This window comes from Morus notabilis, unplaced genomic scaffold (genome assembly GCF_000414095.1).
Source record: "Morus notabilis unplaced genomic scaffold, ASM41409v2 Scaffold1245, whole genome shotgun sequence".
Taxonomy (NCBI): domain Eukaryota; kingdom Viridiplantae; phylum Streptophyta; class Magnoliopsida; order Rosales; family Moraceae; genus Morus; species Morus notabilis.
In genome coordinates, this window is record NW_010362534.1 from 42,130 (window position 1) to 62,624 (window position 20,495).

The 20,495-nt window shown below is 35.8% G+C and overlaps 3 protein-coding genes across 3 annotated transcripts; 2 read left to right on the forward strand and 1 right to left on the reverse strand.

Annotated features, from left to right (window-relative positions):
- Nucleotides 1–6,557: 6,557 nt before the first annotated feature.
- Nucleotides 6,558–8,802, forward strand: LOC112092346 (L-type lectin-domain containing receptor kinase IX.1-like). The gene has a single exon (XM_024168318.1). It carries the CDS (start codon nt 6,608–6,610, stop codon nt 8,606–8,608), a length of 2,001 nt encoding a protein of 666 aa, XP_024024086.1. The 5' UTR covers nt 6,558–6,607; the 3' UTR covers nt 8,609–8,802.
- A 5,739-nt stretch (nt 8,803–14,541) lies between these two features.
- LOC112092351 (L-type lectin-domain containing receptor kinase IX.1-like) lies at nt 14,542–16,213 on the reverse strand. The gene has a single exon (XM_024168326.1). The coding sequence runs from the start codon at nt 16,211–16,213 to the stop codon at nt 14,552–14,554; it is 1,662 nt and encodes a 553-aa protein (XP_024024094.1). The 3' UTR covers nt 14,542–14,551.
- Nucleotides 16,214–17,227: 1,014 nt separating this feature from the next.
- Nucleotides 17,228–20,432, forward strand: LOC21394781 (L-type lectin-domain containing receptor kinase IX.1). The gene is made up of 2 exons (XM_010102296.2): nt 17,228–17,328; nt 19,850–20,432. Exons 1-2 carry the CDS (start codon nt 17,228–17,230, stop codon nt 20,430–20,432), a joined length of 684 nt encoding a protein of 227 aa, XP_010100598.2.
- The last annotated feature ends 63 nt before the right edge of the window (nt 20,433–20,495 follow it).

The window sequence follows — 20,495 nt, forward strand, 5'->3', positions numbered from 1 at the left end:
TGATGCCTAAAAATTCACCTAAGTTTTCTAAACCACTTTCTAATCCGTCTAATTTTAATCTAGGATCAAAAATTGTACCTAAACCATATAACAAAGGCAACTTAGACCAATATTTTTTAAATTTTTTTTCCATAGACTGAATAGGAACTCCTAAGATTGGGTCCTCCCTATATTCGTGAAATAAAATACTAATTCTTAAAAGTTCTCCTAAAGCTAAAGGTGATGTTGGGTAGTAGTATTTTCCACTAAGTTTTAGAGTAACTTCATGAAACCTACCTAAAAATTGATACAAAACTTCGGCAATTTGTCAATCAAATTCATCTATATGTCCTACTCCTAATTTTGCACACATATAGTTTGTTATAGGATTCTTATAAGGGATGCATTGTTGAAGAATAATATAAGTTGAGTTCCATCTTATAGGCATATCTAACGCTAATGCTCTAGGAGGTATATTTAATGCTTGTAAGAACCTAAACCAATCTTCTTGTCTTTGGTTACTACCTTGAATCCATGCAAGACTATCTCTAATTCTTTTAATGTGATTATCCATTTCTTTTAAACCGGATTTAACTATTAAATTGATTACATGACATGCACAACGTTGGTGGAAAATAGTACCGTCACCGAATAGACTTAAATCATTTTTAAAAAATTCAATTGCTTTTGTATTGGCACTAGCATTATCTAATGTTATAGCCATTACTTTATCTCTTAATCTAAATTCATCAATTACATTTAAAATTGTGTTATATATTAAATCTGCGCTATGTGATCCTAGAACACATTTAAAACCTAATATTCTCTTATCTAAATCAAATCCTTTAAAGTAATGTTAGGTTACAGCTAAATAATCTTTATTGGCAACGGCAGACCAAATATCTGCCGTTAACACAACGCACCCGCTAGTCGAGTGTAAAAGGTTTATTAATGCATCTTTTTCTTTTTTAAATAATTTTAATAAATCTTTCCTAAGAGTAGTTTTTGAAGTGAACTGTGCATTAGGATTGTGTACAACCTTAATATATCGTTGCCAATTAGGATGCTCTACAAAACTAAGTGGTTGATCTAAAGCAGCTATCATTCGCGCAACTTCCATACGATCTTCTTGCGGATCGTATTTCTAAGTGGTTAGACCACCGGTTGCGCGATCAAAAGATAATTGTGTTTGGCGGAGTTCGGGTCCGCTAGATTGGCTAAGCTTTTGAAGACACTTTTTGGAGTGTCGTCTCAAGTGTGTGGTGCCGTGAATAGTGTCGCCTTGTAATTTAGATAAACAATATTTACACTGAGCTATATGTTTAGTGTTACCTTCATTATCTACCTCGTCAATTATGTCGAAGTGATCCCAAACTATTGAGGTACGCTTGCATTTCCTCCTGGAGGTTGCAACACTTGCCGACGCAGACGCAGAGGCAGTCGCACTCGCCGCCGCTTCTCCACGCCCACTATTGCGACCACGACCTCCAGTACGTGCATCATGGCTTGGATTAGTAGATTGCATTTGCTGCGTAACAAACTCATTAGTGGGAAATTGCCCTTCTTCTACATTGTGTTGGGCATCAACGGGAATACCACTATAACTAAAAGGATCCATTATAAAAAAATAAGATGAATTTGATAGAGAGAGAGAGCTTTAGAAAAATTGTGAGAGAGATTGAGAGAGATTGAGAGAAATTGAGAGAGATTGAGAGGGATTGAGAGAGTTTGAGTGAGAAAAATGTGTGAGGGATGTGGGGTATTTATAGGGAAATTTTAGGGTTAAAAAATGATTTTTTTTTTTCAAAAAAAAGGGGATAAAACGGCTAATTTTTTGAAATTCGGGTTTCGGGCAGTCGGGCAAACTCGGGCAGCTCGGGTTTTCTTGCAAAATTGGGACAAAATTCAAAAAACTAGCCGTTTTCGGGCAATTCGGGCAACTCGGGTTTTCGGGCAGAATTCGGGTAAAAATTCAAAAAACTAGCCGTTTCGGGTTTTCGGGCAACTCGGGCACCTCGGGTTTTCGGGCAGAATTCGGGTAAAATTCAAAAAACTAGCCGTTTTTGGGTATTCGGGTAATTCGGGCACCTCGGGCGGGTCGGGCAATTCGGACAGGCGGGAAAAATTTGGGCAAAATTAAAAAAAAATTCAAAAATTCGGGCTTCGGGTCGGGCAATTCGGGCACACCAAATTTTCGGGTCGGGTAGTTCGGGCATGGTCGGAAAAATTCAAAAAAATCCCGGCGGACGGCGGTATGTCAAATTCGGGCTGCCTGAGCTCGAACCTGAATTTCTTGCTTGGGCGGGCGGGAATTGGGCTTGCCAGCCTGAGCCCGAAAAAATTCGGGCTTCAGGCGGCCCGCCTACCCGAAGTTCCAGCACTAGACGGAACCACTTTTTTCCTTCCCATTATTTCCCACGCGCTCACAGGTTGTTCCCCTTGTCTTATGATTATGCTTTGGAGGAATGTTAAAAAAATAAAAAAGTGAAAACAATTGTATATTTTTTGATAAAAGGATAACATTTACTTTATTAAAAAAAAGATAACATTTAGTTGTACTTTTTATTGATGATAAATACTTATTTTTACTTTCAGAATATGTTTAAAAAGTTATAGGAAAAATCTCATTTTAATACTCCATGTTATTTGAACATTATATATCTAAAAAAAGATCTTAGAATATTAAAGTGATGTTTTAAAAAATGTCAAGATATTTTTTTTCATATCGTAAAATGATAATTTTATGATAGTATATATTTGTGAATAACACACTGTATTAAAATGATAATTTCTCAAAATTTTATTTTTTGTCTTGAGAATTATAAATTCTCTATGTTTTACATAGATTATCGGCATCACATAGGAAAATATTTTCAAAAAGGTTTTAAATAAAAAATATGAGACGACATTATAAGACCAAAAGCAATAATATATCAACACACACTCTGTAGTCATAAAAAGAAAATACTTCATCAGTGGTCTTGGCAAATTGGTCAAAAAAAAAACATCATTCACTTTGTTTCTCAACCGTAAGTGAAATGCGAAAAGTTAGGGCCCGTTTAGTTCGTTTATTTAAGTTTTTAATTTGAGTTTAGATGTGATTTTATGTAAGAACTTTTTACTGTTGCAAAAAAGTTAGATGCGATTTGTGAGAGCTTTAAACTGTAGTAAAACTCGAATTTTAAACTCGAATCAGCAAAATGAACGGGGCCAATATTCAACAACCTTGTTAGTAAATTCTCATTCTTATTCACAAATGACCGTCTCCCTTGCATTAATTGTAATTTTCTTTTTTTAACATCGCTATAAAGCAAAAAATTACTATAATACTGCAGCAAGAAGTAGAGCGGAGTTGCAATTGCCTTTACTATAATCATGCGAAAATGTTGCCTTGCCTTGCCTTGTCTTGAGAATAATAATATATTTGTCATAGGCTTTCTTGATGACTAATTAATTTTAAGTTCAATAATTGTCCGCATGCCAATTTATTTTCTTTTCTGTAAAACATATATAGAACTTCGTTCATTCATCTTAGTAAGACTAGTATGGGGCACATGCCTTAGACACGTCTGACAGGTTACATTTTTTTTCAAAGTTCATAACAAATACATACAATCATTTACGAAGAACCAACTTTCGATCAATATTAGAAAAGAAAAAAAAAACATCTATTACAAATTTTAGTCTTCAAACATGCATAATTTGTAATAAAAATATAGATGAAATTACATAATTACAATTAGAAAAAAAAACTATTTTAGTAAACAAGTAGATGTACAACTTTTTCATTTTGGTTATTTTTTCATTATCTCCATGGAAAATTATTTTTGCTTTCTATCTCCTTTGTAACTCTGGAAGAGTGATAAGCTATTTTAATAGAAGAGAAAAGTTGACGCAAAATGGAGAAGATTAAACATAAGAAATACTCAACGGAGAAGTGATTCCAAGTGATATATATTTCTCAATGGTTGCATGTGTCACGTATTTTTGCTTTCATTTTCTTTTCCCCTTTTAAGTTTGTGAATTTACGGAATATTATTGGGTGGTATAGTGTCTCATGCTTTTGAGTTTTGCTTTTCTAGTTTTGCCTTTGACAGCGTGCTTCTTCGAAGTTGGAATTACTCGTATGGATTAAACGATATAAAACATGATATGACACACAAACACAAACAAACTGTTTGAGAGAAAAGCAACAGGACTTCATGAAGTTCATGTTCTTGTGTGTGTGCGCGCGCTTATATGGGTACTTTGTCCTAATGTAGAACTTTTTGAGTAAAATTAAAAATGTAAAACATTTGATTTCTGAAGGAATTCAGAGCACATATAGTTGTAGGTGAAAGCATTTTTATGTTATGAGATGTGGAGCCTATTGCTAAATCGTCCCCGCGGCTCCAACCGGTGAGTGCTGTGGCACTAGAAGGCAACATACATGGTTCCATGGGTGCATTGCTAAATCGTCCCCCGTACTGCCACGTCACCAAGAATAGGCGGCATGGCACCAGCGAGCACATTATGTGCGCTTCAAAGTAGCATTGCGGCACTGAGAAGGTAGTGCCGTGGCATGGTCGCGGGCAGGTGATCTCAAGGTCGATTTTATGTGAGTTTTAAGGACTTTTGGATTTTTCTTGTACTCTATAAATACCTAATGTTATGGGGACTTAGTATGACAAATTTTCATAGAGAAAATTGGAGTGTGAGACTAGGATACATCTTTTGAGTGTGAGAGTAACATAAAGTGAGATTGAGTGCTTTCCTTTGTAAAGAATTTTTTCAACTGATTAGCAGAATCTACAACGGTAGAAACATGACGTAGCCAAATTGGTTAACTTCTATAAAATTTTTAGTGTGAATTTTACTTTTAGTTTTCGTTCGTTATTTTTAGTTCTCTGTTATTTGCTTAGGTTTTAGGCAAATTTTTCCAACATTCTACGGTGCTCAAAACAAAACGTAAAAATAGGAGGCACAACTAGAAAATCTTGGATATCGTTCCATGAAGCAAATACGTAAATACGTTCTAACAATAACACGATTTAGTTGCTAATACATTTTCACCTTTCTAATAGAACAATTTTAATATTTGTATAACACTTGTATTTAGCTTCTCGTTAAGAAAAATACTAAAAGAAAGTAATAAGTGGATCTAATCAATACATAGCATGAACTGCATCCTAGATAATACACAAACTTTTACAATCTGTTAACTATTTTCAATATGAATATATATCTGATTCTTAGAAACTTTACTAATACGATCGTAGCCCCTAAATAAAGACAACGTATAAATTTAGTCCTGAACTTTTTATTTCGTTAAATTAGTTCTTGAACTTTAATTCTCTTACTATTTTCATTTATTGACATAAAACTGACGAAAGTTTTAAAAATTATAGAGAAAAAATCAAGTCCAACTAGGAAATCCAACTAGGTTCGCACCCCTATAACAAACCCTCATCATCTACCCACTTTCCAATTTCAAATTAGGCATATAAGGCTTACTATGTGATTTAGTTCTGTAGACTTAAGCCTTGTTCATTTTATGACTTAAGTTATATTACTATAATGTTTTCTTTTATAAAAATTCAAATTCAACTTTTTTACTACAGTATTTTTTTCTTATAAACACAACTCAAATCATGACTTGAGTTATGTAAATGAACATATCCTCAAATCATGCAAGTAGAGAAGTGCAGACGCAAGACCCTAATAAATATACAAATATAGCAAAGCATCCCCTATTGGTAATGGTATTCATTTTAGCTGTGGAGGAATAGGATTTGGATACGACTCCAGAGTCAAATGAAAATTTACCAAGTATTATTACATATTACGTGCTTTAGAATAATCAAATAAATAGGTTGTAGCATGAGAGGACAATTACCCACTGTCCCATTTTCTGTTATTTAGGAAGATGACTTTTTGATTGAATACCTTTAGCGATACCATCGCGAATAGAAGGCGGAAGATTCACCTTCTATCAGCGGGTGATGCAAAAAGCATTGTCTAGAGATTGTCATCGTCGGTATTTTGATTTGCTATGAAATTTTGACAATAATCCATCGAAACTTCTTTTAGAGGGTGATATTGCTGGTCTGTTTGTGATAACTTTGTAATCAATTCATGGAAGACACCACCTCTATAAAGTTGCTCCATTTGCCCGCTCGTGTAAGAGTCTCATATCCTGTAATTTACCGCATAGTTCTTTAATTGAGCATAAAATTGAGAATGATTAATGTTTGTAGGGCCCATCAGTAACTATGTCGTTTAAGGCACACCCACCAATAGTCGGACCTCGCCAATATACGTAGGGCCCATCAGTTGATTTTGAGCATTCCTGGAGGCCATAACTTTGTACTAAAAGATAATTTTTATTAATTGAATGGAAGACCAATTCGTCTGACCGGCACAACACGGAAATCGTATCCAATAATTTTGCAATAGGAGAAAAACATCTTTGACAACTTCCTAATATTCGAGAAAAATAATATCGGTGCCTTTTTCTCTGAAATTTCTTGAAATGTATGATTCATATAAATTATTCATGAATGAAGACATCTTATTTAGTGATCAGTCCTTCACAACTACGTCTCCCCAACATATTAATACATCGCTCAATTCCCTTTATCATCAAACTATGGATTATAATATCAACAATCTTAATATCTTAGCTCCTACATTCCACAACTACAACACTTATTTTTGGCTCCGACTAGTAATTCTTCCAGCTTTAGTAATTCTCCATGCAAATGCAATTTCCTTTAACCGCACGGATTTCAGAAACTGGTCCGGCATCGCATTCGGCGGTGATGCCAATACCAATACCACAGATGGAGCCGGTCTTAGGCTCAACGCGGAGAAAATCGATGGCGTCGGCAGAGCGGTATACGCTGAAGAGATGCAGGTTTGGAACCCTCAAACCGGAAATACGACGGCGGATTTCGACACTACATTCTCTTTCCTCATGACAATAAAAGATGATCCTCCTGGTCGCGGTGATGGGTTTGCCTTCTTTCTAGCGAAAAACGGTTCTCAAGTACCACTGAATGCTTGGGGAGGCTGCTTAGGGCTGATTACCAATTGCGACAACACGACGGTGAGTGGCCTTGTTGCTGTGGAATTTGACACATACAAAAACGTTTACGATGCGAGCGCCAGTCATATTGCAATCAACGTAAACTCGATTTATTCGGTGAAGAATGTGACCTTGGTAACAGACTGGACGTCGGGATCGAGAGGTTTTGCGAGAATTTGGTATACCTCTCAGACCAAAACCCTCTCTGTTAGGGTTTCTTACCGTGAGCATGAAATTTACGAGATTTCTCATTCAATTGATCTGTCGCAAGTTCTGCCTGAACAGGTAAATTTCGGGTTCTCTGCATCAACTGGTTATTCTACGTCGACTAACGACATCCTTTCTTGGGAGTTTAGCTCGACAAACTTTTCGTCAATCCCGCAAGATCTTGAAGAAGATGGTGGTGGAGTGGATCAAGTGCTCCTGCTGGCTTGTATAGTTGGTGGCTCTTTTCTAATATTTCTTGGTGTTGCTTTGTTATGTGCCTTTCGTTATTGTAGGAAGAGATCTCGATTCGACGCGTCGAATATGGATTGTGAATTTGAGCATGATACGGGGCCTAAGAAGTTCTCTTATAAAGAATTGGTTAAGGCCACCAAAAAGTTTGCTGAAGAGGGTAAACTCGGTGAAGGAGGATTTGGGGAAGTTTACAAAGGCTACTTGAGTTACTTGAATCTAACCGTGGCAGTTAAAAGAGTTTCTAAGCGATCCAAACAAGGAAGAAAAGAGTACATGTCCGAGGTTAAAATAATTAGTAGACTCAGACACAGAAATTTAGTGCAACTAATTGGTTGGTGTCATGAGATCAGCAAAGAGTTCCTTCTTGTCTACGAGTTCCTCCCAAATGGTAGCCTTGATTCTCACTTGTTTGGAAGAAAAAGAAGCATTCTTTCGTGGGAAGTGAGGCAAAAAATAGTCCTTGGACTTGCCTCTGCACTTCTCTACTTGCATGAAGAATCAGAACAATGTGTCCTTCATAGGGATATCAAATCGAGCAACATAATGTTGGATTCAGATTTCAACGCCAAGCTTGGGGATTTCGGCTTAGCAAGGCTAGTGGACGAAGCCACTGGTCCCCGGACAACGGCGTTGGCCGGAACATTGGGCTACATGGCACCGGAGTACATAAGCACGAGCAAGGCGAGCAAGGCGTCGGACGTGTACAGCTTTGGGGTGGTGGCGTTAGAAATAGCATGTGGGAGAAAATCCATTGAACATAATTCCGAGGAGGAGGATAGGGTTTCTCTTGTTGCTTGGGTTTGGGACTTTTACGGAAGTGGAAGGCTTTTTGATGTGGTTGATGAGAGATTATACATGGAATTTGACGTGAAACAGATGGAGTGTTTGCTGACCGTTGGATTGTGGTGCGTTCATCCTGATCATAATCTAAGACCGTCCATAAAGGAAGTCATACATGCCCTTAGTTTTGAAGCGCCATTGCCTGATCTTCCCAGAAACATGCCTGTTCCCAACTATCATGCATCTGAGTACTCTAAAATACGACTTCCTTTATCTACCAGTGAGCCCACCATAACTTATTCATCAATTTTCTTAGGCCGTTAAGCACTATAGTACTACTCTTTTCGTCTCTTTGGTTGTTATAATTCCCTTATTTTCTTGCTCGCAACTTAATAGCCACCATGGAAATACACTCATATTGTGTTCGTACGTGCAAAGTACATATCAGGTGTTGCGAAATATAAATGATATGTATTGTATATTGTACATTGATTCTCTAAACTATATATATCTAAGCATTGAAGCACAATAAATGGCATATATTTAATATAATTATAAGTTATGTCTACCCAACGCCGTGGTTTTTCGATCAATGAGGAAAAAAAACTACCATGGACTACCATGGACTCATGAAACCTAGAACAAAGCATTCCAACCTTGACTGCCAACAAATTTCCACTCACATTTAATGCATATGGCCCTGATTTGGTAGAGGAAAATCATGAGGAAAAAAAATTATCTCATTTCCTAGAAGAGAACAATAAAACTTATCAACATTCAAAGTCTCCAAACTTTAATTAGCGAGTGGATGGACCTAGTCAAAACACACCACCGTTAAAACGTGAAAATAACATTAAAAAAGCTATACGGCCCCGATTATTCTCAACTCCACACGGCTCCGCATCACTTTCAAAGCACCACGTGTAAAATCAAAGCAATTGCAACATTTTTTTAAATAAAAGCGGGACCCACGTTTTAGTGTGACAGAACCTACTTTTTTTCCTTCCCATTATTTCCCACGCGCTCATAGCTTGTTCCCCTTATTTTATGAGAGCCAATTCAACACAGTAATTTTGCTTTGGAGGAATGTTAAAAAGTGAAAAGTGAAAACAATTGTATATTTTTTGGGTAAAAGGATAACATTTACCTTTTTTAAAAAAAGGGTTAACATTTACTTGTACTTTTTATTTATGATAAATACTTATTTTTACTTTTTAGAAAGATACGGAAAATCTCATTTTGATACTTTATCTTATTTTAACATTGTACGTCTAAAAAGAATTTTAGAGTATTAAAGTGATATTTTAAAAAATGTCAAGATATTTTTTTAATATTATAAAAAACACAAAGTATTATAGTATATTTGTGAATAAGACACTGTATTAAAACGATATTTTCTCAAAATTTTATTTTTTGTCTTGAGAATTATAGATTCTCTATGTTTTACATAGATTATCGGAATCACACAGGAAAATATTTTCCAAAAGGTTTTAAATAAAATATAGGAGACAACACTATAAGACCAATAATATCAACACACGCTCTGTAGTCATAAAAAGAAAATACTTCATAAGTGGTCCTGGCAAAATGGTCAAAAAAAAAAAAAATCATTCACTTTGTTTCTCAACCGTAAGTGAAATGCGAAAAGTTAATATTCAACAACCTTGTTAGTAAATTCTCGTTCTTATTCACAAATGACCGTCTCCCTTGCATTAATTGTAATTTTTCTTTTTTAACATCGCTATAAAACAAAAAATTACTATAATACTGCAGCAAGATGTAGAGCGGAGTTGCAATTGCCTTTACTATAATCATGCGAAAATGTTGCCTTGCCTTGCCTTGTCTTGAGAATAATAATATATTTGTCATAGGCTTTCTTGATGACTAATTAATTTTAAGTTCAATAATTGTCCGCATGCCAATTTATTTTCTTTTCTGTAAAACATATATAGAACTTCGTTCATGCATCTTAGTAAGACTAGTATGGGGCACATGCCTTAGGCACGTCTTACAGGTTACATGTTTTTTTTCAAAGTTTATGACAAATACATACAATCATTTACGAAGAACCAACTTTCGATCAATATTAGAAAAGAAAAAAAAAAAACATCTATTACAAATTTTAGTCTTCAAACATGCATGATTTGTAATAAAAATATAGATGAAATTACATAATTACAATTAGGAAAAAAAAAAACTATTTTAGTAAACAAGTAGATGTACAACTTTTTCATTTTGGTCATTTTTTCATTATCTCCATGGAAAATTATTTTTGCTTTCTAGCTCCTTTGTAACTCTGGAAGAGTGATAAGCTATTTTAATAGAAGAGAAAAGTTGACGCAAAATGGAGAAGATTAAACATAAGAAATACTCAACGGAGAAGTGATTCCAAGTGATATATATTTCTCAATGGTTGCATGTGTCACTTATTTTTTCTTTCATTTTCTTTTTCCCCTTTTAAGTTTGTGAATTTACGGAATATTATTGGGTGGTATAGTGTCTCATGCTTTTGACTTATTCTAGAAGACAACGTGGAAGTGGGGATAAGGCTCTTGGGAGCATTGACTAAGTCCAACTCCAGTTTTTGGGTTTAGCACACGTGGAGGATGATCCATTCAACCAAGTAGCGGAGTAGCTATTTCCTTGATTCTCTCCAGCACGTGTCCACTGAGCCATTTCACCACTTAGTTCATGTTTTCTTATTTTTTAGTTGTTTGTTACAAATATTTTATGGATGTTTTCTATAAATATCTGTTTAGGATTAGCTATTAGTTATCAAATTGAATTGTTTCTATTATATCTTGGGAGTCTTGTCCTCTCCATATGGACACTTGTTTTGGTGGAAGCTGGTGTTAAAGATTCTTGCATTTCGTTTTCAGCCAATATATTTCCTTTCTTTTCCTAATATTTCTAGTAATTTCCTTTTATTATCTCCGCTCCTAACATTTTGGTATCAGAGCAGGTTAATCCATCATGGTGAACACCAATCCAACCTTCCGCTATTGACCCAAGTCCTGACCCCATTGTTCTGCAGCTTTCGACTATCGCTACCAACTTGGCACAATTGATGCTCTAGCCGCTGAAGTCGCCGCTCTCAAGGCACAAACCAGCCAACCAGCACCGGGAGAAACTAGCCAAGGCAAGCAGGACAAAAGAAAGATGGCAGAAACTAGCTTGGGTTCTCGTCAACGAGACAAGCCGTTTTGGGCGGATGATGTCAAAACGGAGATGGATAGCCCTTGGTGGTTGCGTAACCCTTTGCAACACCCATTCACCAAGATGGAATTTCCTAAATAGGAAGGAGGTGATCCACGGGGTTGGATTCTGAAAGCGGAAAATTTTTTCCGTTATCATCAAACCCCAGATGATATGAAAGTCCAGATTGCTGCCATGTACTTGGAAGGTGACGCCCTCAATATGTTCACCTGGATCAATAGTGAGCAAACTATTGTGTATTGGGAAGAATTGGTGAAAGCCCTTCAAGAGAACTATGGACCTGCAGAATTCCAAAAATCTAGACGAGCATCTATACAACATTCGGCAAGTGGGGAGCGTTCAAGAATACCGTACTCAAGAGTTTGTCAAACGCGCCGCTCGACTCAAGTTGTTGCCCGAACATTGTCTCCTAGGGGCCTTTCTTTGTGGCTTAAAGGAAGAATTGAAGGCTAACGTACGGATTCACAAACCATGTTCAGTATATAAAGCCATGAGTATGGTTCTTGAATTTGAATCCAAACTAGACCCACATCACAGCACCAAAGGGGCCAGTTGGACCACAGCCAGCCGGCCCAGTCCACAGCCCCAAACATTTTTCACGCGTGCTTCTTCTGTTCACGCAAACCCCCGACAATTTTCCCCTACAACCCAAGCGACAACCCAACCACCGCAAACTCGATCATGGGAAGCTGAACGGCATAACAGAATAGCCAAAGGTCTCTGCTTCTGTTGTAATGATTGCAAAAAATTACTATAATACTGCAGCAAAATGTTGAATGGAGTTGCAATTTCCTTTACTATAGTCACGCGAAAATGTTGCATTGCCTTGCCTTGTCTTGAGAATAATAATATATTTGTCGTAGGCTTTCTTGTTGACTAATTAATTTTAAGTTCAATAATTGTCCTGATACCAATTTATTCTCTTTTCTGTAAAACATATATAGAACTTCGTTCATTAATCTTAGTAAGACTAGTATGGGGCACATGCCTTAGGCACATCTTACCAGAAGGCTACATACATGGCGCCATGGCACCAATGCTCAGTGCCTTAGCGCTACTGAAATCGTGCCCGTAATGCCGCGGCACCAAAAATGGCCGCCGTGACATTAGCGAGCACATCATATGCGATTCGAAGTAGCGTTGCGATACCAAGAAGGTAGTGCCGCAACACTAGTCACAAGTAGGTGATCTCAAGGCCGGTTTTGGATGATTTTTAAGGACTTTTTTGGGCTTTACTTGTACTCTTTAAATACCTAATGTTATGGGGACTTAGTATGACGAATTTTCAGAGAGAAAATTAGAGTGTGAGGTTAGGAAACATCTTTTAAGTGTGAGATAAATATAGAGTGAGATTGAGTGCTTTTCTCTGTAAAGAATCTATTCAACTGATTAATGAAATTTGCAGTAGCAAAAATAGGACGTAGCCAAATTGGCGAACCTCTATATATTAAATTCTTTGTGTGAATTTTACTTAAATTTCTCGTTCGTTATTTTTCGTTCTCTGTTATTTGCTTAGGTTTTAGGCAAATTTTCCCAACATTCTACAATGCTCAAAACAAAAGTTAAATGTGAGGCACAAAATCTTGGATATCGTTCCATGAAACAAATATGCAAATACGTTCTAACAATAACATAATTTAGTTGCAAATAGACATTTTCCCCTTTCTAATAAGAATAATTTTAATATTTGTATAACACTTGTATTCAAGCTTCTCGTTAAGAAAAATACTAAAAGAAAGTAATAAGTGGATCTAATCAATATATAGCATGAACTGCATCCTTGATAATACGCAAAAACTTTTACAAGCTGTTGACTATTTTCAATATGAATATATATCTGATTCTTAGAAAGGTTACTAATACGTTCTTAGCTCCTAAATAAAGACAATGTATAAATTTAGTCCTGAACTTTTTATTTCGTTAAATTAGTTCCTGAACTTTAATTCTTTTACTATTTTCATTTATTGACATAAAACTGACGAAGATTTTAAAAATTATACAGAGAAAATCAACTCCTAGCCGTATAGTTATATTAAATGCAAAACATATACTAGATTGTTTGTTAAAAGCCCTTAAAACTGTAAAATTTTGATAGTGGACAATCATGAAAACGCGGCATCAGTGAAGAACAAGGGTCACCTCATGTCGGTCCTACAGCAAGCACCTAATCATTCTTTGAATACGCGATACCGCGGGTACTTTCCTCCATTTGAACTACATCCGCGGCCACTGATACAAGAACCTCTGCCAACAGATTAGGAGCCTTAAGCAGAAAGATTAGTTACCCTTCGCCACTGCTTATTTCATGTATGGATGTTTAAACTAAACACTGAATTTTTGCAATATACTATTTTTATGTCTTTCTAGTATGAATCGGACGACGCATATATACTATTATTATTTGTTATCACATTGTTGGGTGATAGGAATCAGGAGATACACCAGGAAATCCAACTAGATTCGCACCCCTATAACAAACCCTCATCATTTACCCACTTTCCAATTACAAATTAGGCATATATTGCAAATTACGTGATTTAGTTCTGTAAATTTTGGCCTTATTCATTTCATGACTCAAGTCATATTATTACAGTGTTTTTTCTTAGAAAAATTTAAATTTAATTTTTTTGCTACATTGTTGCATTGTTTTTCTCTCGTATACACAACTCAAGTCATGACTTGAGTTGTGTAAATGAACATACTCTTAAATTTTTATTATTTTTTCTATGAAAGTTTTAAATTTTATTATTGATTTCAAATTAATTGTATTGAAAACAATTGGAAAGCATTTAATTAGTTTTTGTTAAAGTAAATTGTTAATTACCAGTTTACCATACTGCTATATGTGGCGGCAAGAATATGCTGATATTTTTATATGTGTACATGAACACAATACTAAGAAGTTATAAACTTAATTAAGTAGAAAAGAAAGAAACCTTAAAGGATAAAGGGTGAGGATAAAGTACAATAAATTAAACCAAAAAAAAGGGAAAAACGACAAAGAAATTTTAAGGCTACAGCCTACAAAGAACGAAGGAGGTAGTACTTGTCTTAACGGCCTGTGAAAAATGATGAATCAGTTATGGTGGCCGCACTAGTAGAGGAATGAAGTATTTCAGAGTCAGGTACATGATAGTTGGGAACAGGCATGTTTCTTGGAAGATCTGGCAATGGCGCTTCAAAACTGAGAACTTGTATGACATCCTTTATGGACGGTCTTAGATTATGATCCGGATGAACGCACCACAATCCAACGGTCAGCAAACACTCCATCTGTCGCACGTCAAATTCCAAGCATAGTCTCTCATCAACCACATCAAGAAGCCTTCCACTTCCGTAAAAGTCCCAAACCCAAGAAACAAGAGAAACCCTATCCTCCTCCTCGGAATCATGTTCTATCGATTTTCTTCCGCATGCTATTTCTAACGCCACCACCCCGAAGCTGAACACGTCAGAGGCCTTGCTCGCTTTGCTCGTGTTTATGTACTCCGGTGCCATGTAGCCCAATGTTCCTGCCAACGCTGTTGTCCGCGAACCAGTGGCTTCATCCACTAGCCTTGCTAAGCCGAAATCGCCGAGCTTGGCATTGAAATCTGAATCCAACATTATGTTACTCGATTTGATATCACGGTGAAGAACACATTGTTCCGATTCTTCATGCAAGTAGAGAAGTGCAGACGCAAGACCAAGGACTATTTTATGCCTCACTTTCCATGAAAGAATGCTTCTTTCTCTTCCAAACAAGTGAGAATCAAGGCTACCATTTGAGAGGAACTCATAGATAAGAAGGAACTCTTTGTTATCATGACACCAACCAATTAGTTGCACCAAGTTTTTGTGTCTGAGTCTACTAATTATTTTGACCTCGGACATATACTCTTTTCTTCCTTGTTTGGACCGTTTAGAAACTCTTTTAACTGCCACAGTTAGATTCAAGTGCCTCAAGTAGCCTTTGTAAACTTCCCCAAATCCTCCTCCACCAAGTATACCTTGTTCCGCAAACTTATTTGTGGCCTTAACCAATTCCTTATAAGAGAACTTCTTAGGCCCTATATCATGCTCAAATTCACGATCCATATTCGACACATCATCCAAAGCTGTAGTACTCTCCGTCTCTCCATTTCTCTTCTGAAAGACATTACAGATAAAAGCATTGCCGTCTCTACGACGGAAGGCATAGAACAAAGCAACACCAATAAATACTAGAAAAGTCAGCCCACCTAGTATACAAGCCACCACTTGATTTCTATCGAGTCCAGCACCATCTTCCGCGATTAATGAGAAGCCTGTTGAGTTAAACTCCCACGAAAGGATACGGTGAATCGAGATGGAGTGACCAGTCGACGCTGAGAAGCCGAAACTTCTTTTAGGCAAAACTTTCGATAGATCTAGAGGATGATGAGATAGCTTGTAAGTTTGATTATGGTAATCAACCATAACAGAGAGGGTTTTGGCCCGAGAAGTATACCAAATCCTCGCGAAACCTCTGGAGACAGGAGTCCATTCACGCGTCAACGTCACGGTCTTCACCGATATAATTGAGTTTACGTTTATTCCGATATGGCAGGAGGTTCTATCGAAATCGTTTTGGAAAGAGTCGAACTCCACGGCAACAAGGCCACTTGTCGCTGTATCCTCACAATTGGAAATCAACCCTAAACAGCCACCCCAAGAATTCGGCGGTACACGAGAATTGATGTGCAACCTGCACATGGGTTATTGATTAAGACCACGAAAGGTCTTTTTTTTTTCTTTTTTTTTTTTTTAACGAACGTTAACTCAAATTTATAAAAACTATGTAAATTTAAAAAATCTCTTTTGATAAAACTTTATTAATAGAAAAATATAAAAATATCACTCTAAATTTATCATCTTTATATTTATATCACTCAATGGCATAAATTTAACATTTATGTCTCTTAATTCATTAAAAAAATACCCTGATAGGAATCAAAAATATCCTATTAGATTATTTTTTCTCAACAAAGATGAGAAGACATCTCCAGCTGCGGTTTCAAAGAGTATTCTAATAAAATATCAAAATTATTCCTAGTTTTTTCCTTCCGACGAAATTTTTTGTTTCTGAAAAAAAGGGAACGAGAAAAAAATTCCAACTGTAGTTTTTAATGGGAAGTTTGATTTTTTTTTTCTTTTCCTGCGATTAGATGGGCTTCTGTTAAATTTTCTTTATCCCATTTAGCCTCTCTGTGAACTTTGAATAATTTTTTGTTGTTATTTGGAAGAATACATTTTTCTGAAATTTGGATGTGTTTATTATATTATATTAGTAATTTCAAATATCTTCCATCTTTAGGAAGTATGTGTTTTGAATCTCTCAAACCTTTTTTTCTTCATTTATGCTGTTTTATTTATTTCTAATTAAAGAGGGATGCTCTGTTCCAAATTAAAATTTTATATTTTCTTGTAGTTTTAATTATCTGTAGGATGCGATATGAGTAATTTAGTTGATGGAATTTAGGTAATAATACAACCAAGACAGGAAAATGTATAAATAAATAAAAGGGCCCACTAGCTAAATACATAGAAGTGAACAAAATTATAACAAGAATTTTGCATGTGAATTAGTTTGGTTTTCTTATGGATCAATTCCTGGATGGGGGTTGCTTCTTTTAAATGTTTGGATTATGAAATTAAGTTTGGCCGAATCTTATATGAAAAATATGTAGCATAAATGGTGATGACATTATTTCTTATTGGTAAGCAGAAATGACAAGCTTCCACAATCGGCCGGAGGATGCAGTGCAGGACATCTTTTTACGGCTCCCTGCTGACGCTTTGGTACTATTCAAGCGCGTTAGCAAGTATTGGTACGCTCTTATTTGTTCCCTAATCAAAGACCCACTATTTGTTTCCAAGAATCTCCAAAATTTCAAGCACAAGTCCTCTTCATCCTTAATTATCCGTCGCCCTTGCCCCCCTTAAAGGCCAGCAAACAAAAACTGCTATGAACAAAGATTCTCATTGCTTATACTCTTCATTGATGATGGTGACAATGATCACAGCGGTTCTTTAATTGAGGATGTCAGTTTTCTGCTTCGTGGGCTTGGACGGTACAGGTAGTATGATTGGCGGGTTCAATGCCATTGTGATGGGATCATTTGCCTCATTAAATTTGATGAAGTGATGTTATGCGATCCAGTATTACAAGAGTTCAAGCTTGTGCCGATAAAAATATTTATTAATGTTGAAATAATATTTCACACATAATATAATTTTATCTATTTTAGAATTTAATTAATGTAAGAGTTTATTATTTTAAGTTCGATCCATTCAAAATTATAAGAATAATCTCTTAATTACAATATCTTAGTATAAGAAAAAACTTTTTGATTCCAATTAAAACAGTAAATTCATATATTTGTGAAGGTATATATATATATATATATATATATAAATATATTTGTGAAGGTATTGAGAAGGAGATGGTGGCGGTTGCTTACTCTTATTTTTATTTTTTTTTATTTTCTTTCTTTGATTGTTTCTTGGCGGGTATAGTGCGATTCATATGAATATTTTCATATAGATCATATGCACATAATTTCTCATATGTCGATTCTTAAAGTGTAATTTGTATGAGTTTTTCACTCGAATTGCACTCAAAATAATCGTACCCAATAATTTAAAAAACTTTTAATCTTTGATTTTTTTAAAATCACATTTAACTTATATAGATCACTAAAAAGAAATTCAAGTCTTAGTGATAATCATAGGATTGTGATAAGAACGAGAAACCACACATCATGAGTGGATTAGGAATTTATTAAGAGCGTTACAAATAAGAAATTCCACACCATAAGGTGTATATAAAATTTATCTTCGTAAAAAGTGTCAAGGAGTAAATCACAATCCCATACTTTAAAGTGTACATAGGACTTGATTTAAATATACTGCATCTATTAAATAACGCATAAAACTAAAATTATTAGTGCAAAAAAAATTAAAGTATCAAAATATATATTTACCTTCTTATTTTAAAATATCACGGATGTATACTTCTCTGCACACACACCTACGCACCCTTTTTGTGTTTTTTTCCCTTTCACGTCTCCTGCACACACAAGCCTGCACCTTTTTTTTTTTGTTTTTTTTTCTTTCACGTTTCCCCACACACGCTCTTTGCTTTCTTCTCTACACTTTCCTGCACATACCTGCACCTTTTGTTGTTTTTTTTTCTCTTTCTTTGACTTCTATGCACACACGTACCTATCTTCAGGAAAACGCACACACGTTTTTTGATGAAAAGCTCCCCAAAAAATTCCTCTTTTTCTCTGCACTCGCTTCCTTTATATAAAAGAATTTAACGTTCTGGACGTTCTGCACTCCTATTTCCTTTCCACGTTAACGTTCTGGACTCTCGTGCATTTTTTTTAATCCTTTTTTTCTTTTTTTTAATTATTTTTTTGGACCAGTCTAAAGTTGAGTCAATACAAAATTTTATTTTCTCTTCTCATTTTTTTTAAAGGCCCATTTGTGATTTTTTTTTTTTTTTTTTTTTTTTTTTTTTTTTTTTTTTTTTTTTTACCGTTAACAAACGACACTTCCAACAAATATTGCTCTTTCCAGCTTTATATATCATTAAAACACGGATTACAATATCATCAATAAACGACAAATGATACTTTGTTTCTCTATTTCACTAGCTCACTGTATTTGTATCTCTTTCCATTTGGCGAGTGTCAAATACAAGTGAATGTAAATAGATTACCTTGGAAGATTTTCATAAGAAGAGCTCTTGAAAACGACAACGATACTCTATTTTTGTTTCTTTGATGATGCATGAAGAGAGAGAAAAGTGGTAAACAATAGCCAGCAGTGATTACTGCTACTATTTTTTTTCCAAACAATAATTTGCTGCCACCAGAGGATATATATTTGATTTATTAGAGCCTAGTCAAATGAAAAACTACCAAGTATAATTACATATCATGTGCTTTTAGACTAATCAAATAAATAGGTTGTAGCATGAGACGACAATTACCCACTGTCCCATTTTCTGTTATTTAGGAAGCTCGATGGGATTACAGGTGCTTTAATGGTACCATCACGAATAGAAGGCGGAAGATTCACTTTTTATCAAAAAGAGCATTGTCCAAAGATTGCCATCGTCGGTATTTTGATTTGCTAAGAAATTTTGACAATAATCCATGGAAACTTCTTTTAGAGGGTGATATTGCGGGTCTGTTTGTGATAACTTTGTAATCAATTCATGGAAGACACCACCTTTATAAAGTTGCTCCATTTGCCCGCTCGTGTAAGAGTCTCATATCCTGTAATTTACCCCATAGTTCTTTTATTGAGCATAAAATTGAGAATGATTAATGTTTGTAGGGATATCAAATCGAGCAACATAATGTTGGATTCAAATTTCAACGCCAAGCTTGGGGATTTCGGCTTAGCAAGGCTAGTGGACGAAGCCACTGGTCCCCGGACAACGGGGTTGGCCGGAACATGGGGCTACATGGCACCGGAGTACATAAACACGAGCAAGGCGAGCAACGCGTCGGACGTGTACAGCTTTGGGGTGGTGGCGTTAGAAATAGCATGTGGGAGAAAATCCATTGAACGCAATTCGGAAGAGGAGGATAGGGTTTCTCTTGTTTCTTGGGTTTGGGCCTTTTACGGAAGTGGAAGGCTTCTTGATGTGGTTGATGAGAGGTTATGCATGGAATTTGACGTGAAACAGATGGAGTGTTTGCTGACCGTTGGATTGTGGTGCGTTCATCCGGACCATAATCTAAGACCGTCCATAAAGGAAGTCATACAAGTCCTTAGTTTTGAAGCGCCATTGCCCGATCTTCCCAAAAACATGCCTGTTCCCAACTATCATGCACCTGAGAACGCTACAATACAAGTTCCTTTATCTACTAGTGAGCCCACCATAACTTATTCGTCAATTTTCTTAGGCCGTTAAGCACTGGTATTACTCTTTTCGTCTCTTTGGTTGTTATAATTCCTTTATTTTCTTGCTCATATT